General features: G+C 32.8%; 1 protein-coding gene across 1 annotated transcript; it reads right to left on the bottom strand.

Moving 5' to 3' along the window:
- Window positions 1-1,643: 1,643 nt before the first annotated feature.
- Window positions 1,644-2,054, bottom strand: LOC122746365 (60S ribosomal protein L27-like). Its single transcript, XM_043991918.1, has one exon. The coding sequence runs from the start codon at window positions 2,052-2,054 to the stop codon at window positions 1,644-1,646; it is 411 nt and encodes a 136-aa protein (XP_043847853.1).
- Between the last annotated feature and the right edge of the window lie 308 nt (window positions 2,055-2,362).

Below are 2,362 nucleotides of genomic sequence, written 5' to 3'. Positions count from 1 at the left end.
AATGTAAGACTCAAGGAAAGCCTAAAAAGGTGAACGGGAAAGGGAAATAAAAAGGGTTGTAATAAGGTAAAACTTTATATTTTGATGTGGGATGATGATACTTGTAAATCCCAAGAACTTTATCACTATTAGGGGAATAAGAAGGGGCATAGACATAATATATAATAAGTTGACTGAAGGGATGATAAAAACAATTAAGTAGTAAGAAAGAAAGATACTCTAAGAAAAGGGGGAAGAGGTAGGTAGAGCAGGGTAAATCCTGTTATACAAAAGAGGCACAAAAGAACTTTTATAGTGGAAGAGAAGGTAGTATTTAATTTTTATTCACTGGAATTCACTCAAAATGGGAATAGCATATACACTCATTTGAGTATAAAAATCTATGTTAACCTAAGGGAAGTAAGAGGGGAGGTGGATAAGAGAAGGGGTGACTGATAGAAGGGAGGGATGATCAGAAAGGCAGTGGTCAAAAGCAAAACACTCTTTAGTAGGAACAGAGTTAAATAAAAGAATGAGAAGGAACAAAAGTGCAAAAAACCAGAATGAAAGGAAATACATAGTAATCATAAATGTGAATGTGAATGTGAATGTGATGAACTAATCTGTGAAACAGAAGCTGATAGTAGAGTGGATTTCAAACCAGAACCCTTAAACATCTTGTTTACAACAAAGACACTTAAAGCAGAGAGGCACATACAGAGTACAAGTTGGGGTTTGGAGCAGATTCTATTATGCTGCAGTTTTTTTTGTTTTTAAGGAGGGGTAGAAATCATGATTTCACATGAAACAAAATTAAAAAATACATCTATTTAAAAGACAGATGCAAAGAAACTACATATTGCTAAAGATATGATAGGCAATGAAGAAATATCATTACTAAACATATATTCAGCAAACAGTATAGCATTTGATTTTTTTGATGGAAAACAGATGAGTTACGGAAGGAAATATATAAGTGGGAGACTTCAACTTTTCCAACTCAGATCTAGTCAAATCCAAACAAACAAAGAAGTTAAGAAAATGAAAAGAATTTTTTAAAATACAGGTTTAATAAATCTCTGGAGAGAACTGAATGGGAATAGAAATAAATATACCTATGTGGCACCTACACAAAAAATGACCACATATTAGGGTGAAAAAATTACAATTAAATGCAGAAAAGCAGACATGTTAAATGCATCATTTTCAAACCATAATGCAATAAAAATACATTTAGCAAAGGGGTTAATGGAAATATATATTAAATATTTACTGGGAACTAAATAATTTAATCCTAAAACATGAGAGGGTAAAAGAAAAAATCAAGAAAAATTAATAATATCAGTAAAGAGAATGACAACAATGAGACAACATACTAAATCTCATGGAATGTAGCCGTAGCATTACCTAAGAGAAGATGTATATTTCTAAAATCTAACTTCTACAAAATAGAGAAAAAAGAGCTCAATGATTTGGTCATGAAACTAAAAATAGTAAAAAATAAGAACAAATTTTAAATGGTCAATTAAACACCAAATTTGAAATACTGATAATTAAAGGAGACATAAAATTGAAAGATAACCATTGAAGAAATAACCAAACCTAATATCTACATTTTTTTCCATTTTTAATAAATATTTTATTTACTGACCAACAGAGTAGTTTTAAAACCATGGCTTCTGAAAGGACCACTTGTTTTTGCCTGTCTTGTACCTCTCCTCAAACTTGACCTTGGTGTCCTTTCTAACCTTCCTTTTTAGTGCAGAATCACGGAACACATCCTTGTTGACAATTGTTTTGTCCAATGGGATATCCACAGAGTATCTGGTGGGCATGAGGTGGTTGTAGTTATAAATGTTCATGAAGGACTTGATTTTCAATCTCTTGGCAATCTTCCTTTTGCCCAGCGATGTGGTCACCTTTTGAGGGTAGCAGTCGATTCCTGCCACCAAGGAACAGCTGTACGGCCTGTCGGATGTCCCATCATCAATGTTCTTGACGATGACAGCTTCGTGCCTGTAGTACTTCCTGGCCAGGACCAGCACCACTTTCCCAGGTTTCATGAACTTACCCATTTTGATACAAAGCAGAACACTGCTACAGCCAAACAGAAGACAGCATGCTTTTGCTGACCTAATATCTGGTTTTATGGTGGAAAAACACATTAAATTGGATACAACACTAGTTGACTTGATTTAAAAAAGAAGAAAACCTAAATTACCAATATTAAAATTGTATCAGTGAAATTACCAATAACAAATTAATTAAAAATTATAAGGAGCTATTTTTCCAATTATACAGAAATAATTCTGTGAATTTTAGTGAAATTAACATTCTCAAAGATATTAATTGCCCAGATTAACAGAAGAGGAAATCAAATATA

Source organism: Dromiciops gliroides, chromosome 3 (assembly GCF_019393635.1).
Source record: "Dromiciops gliroides isolate mDroGli1 chromosome 3, mDroGli1.pri, whole genome shotgun sequence".
Lineage (NCBI taxonomy): Eukaryota > Metazoa > Chordata > Mammalia > Microbiotheria > Microbiotheriidae > Dromiciops > Dromiciops gliroides.
Note: the sequence above shows the minus strand (reverse complement) of the source record. Positions and strands in the feature narration are given on the sequence as shown.

What these genes read in the sequence shown, in the direction of transcription:
- LOC122746365 (XM_043991918.1), bottom strand. Translation starts at nt 2,054, where the DNA reads ATGGGTAAGTTCATGAAACCTGGGAAAGTGGTGCTGGTCCTGGCCAGG.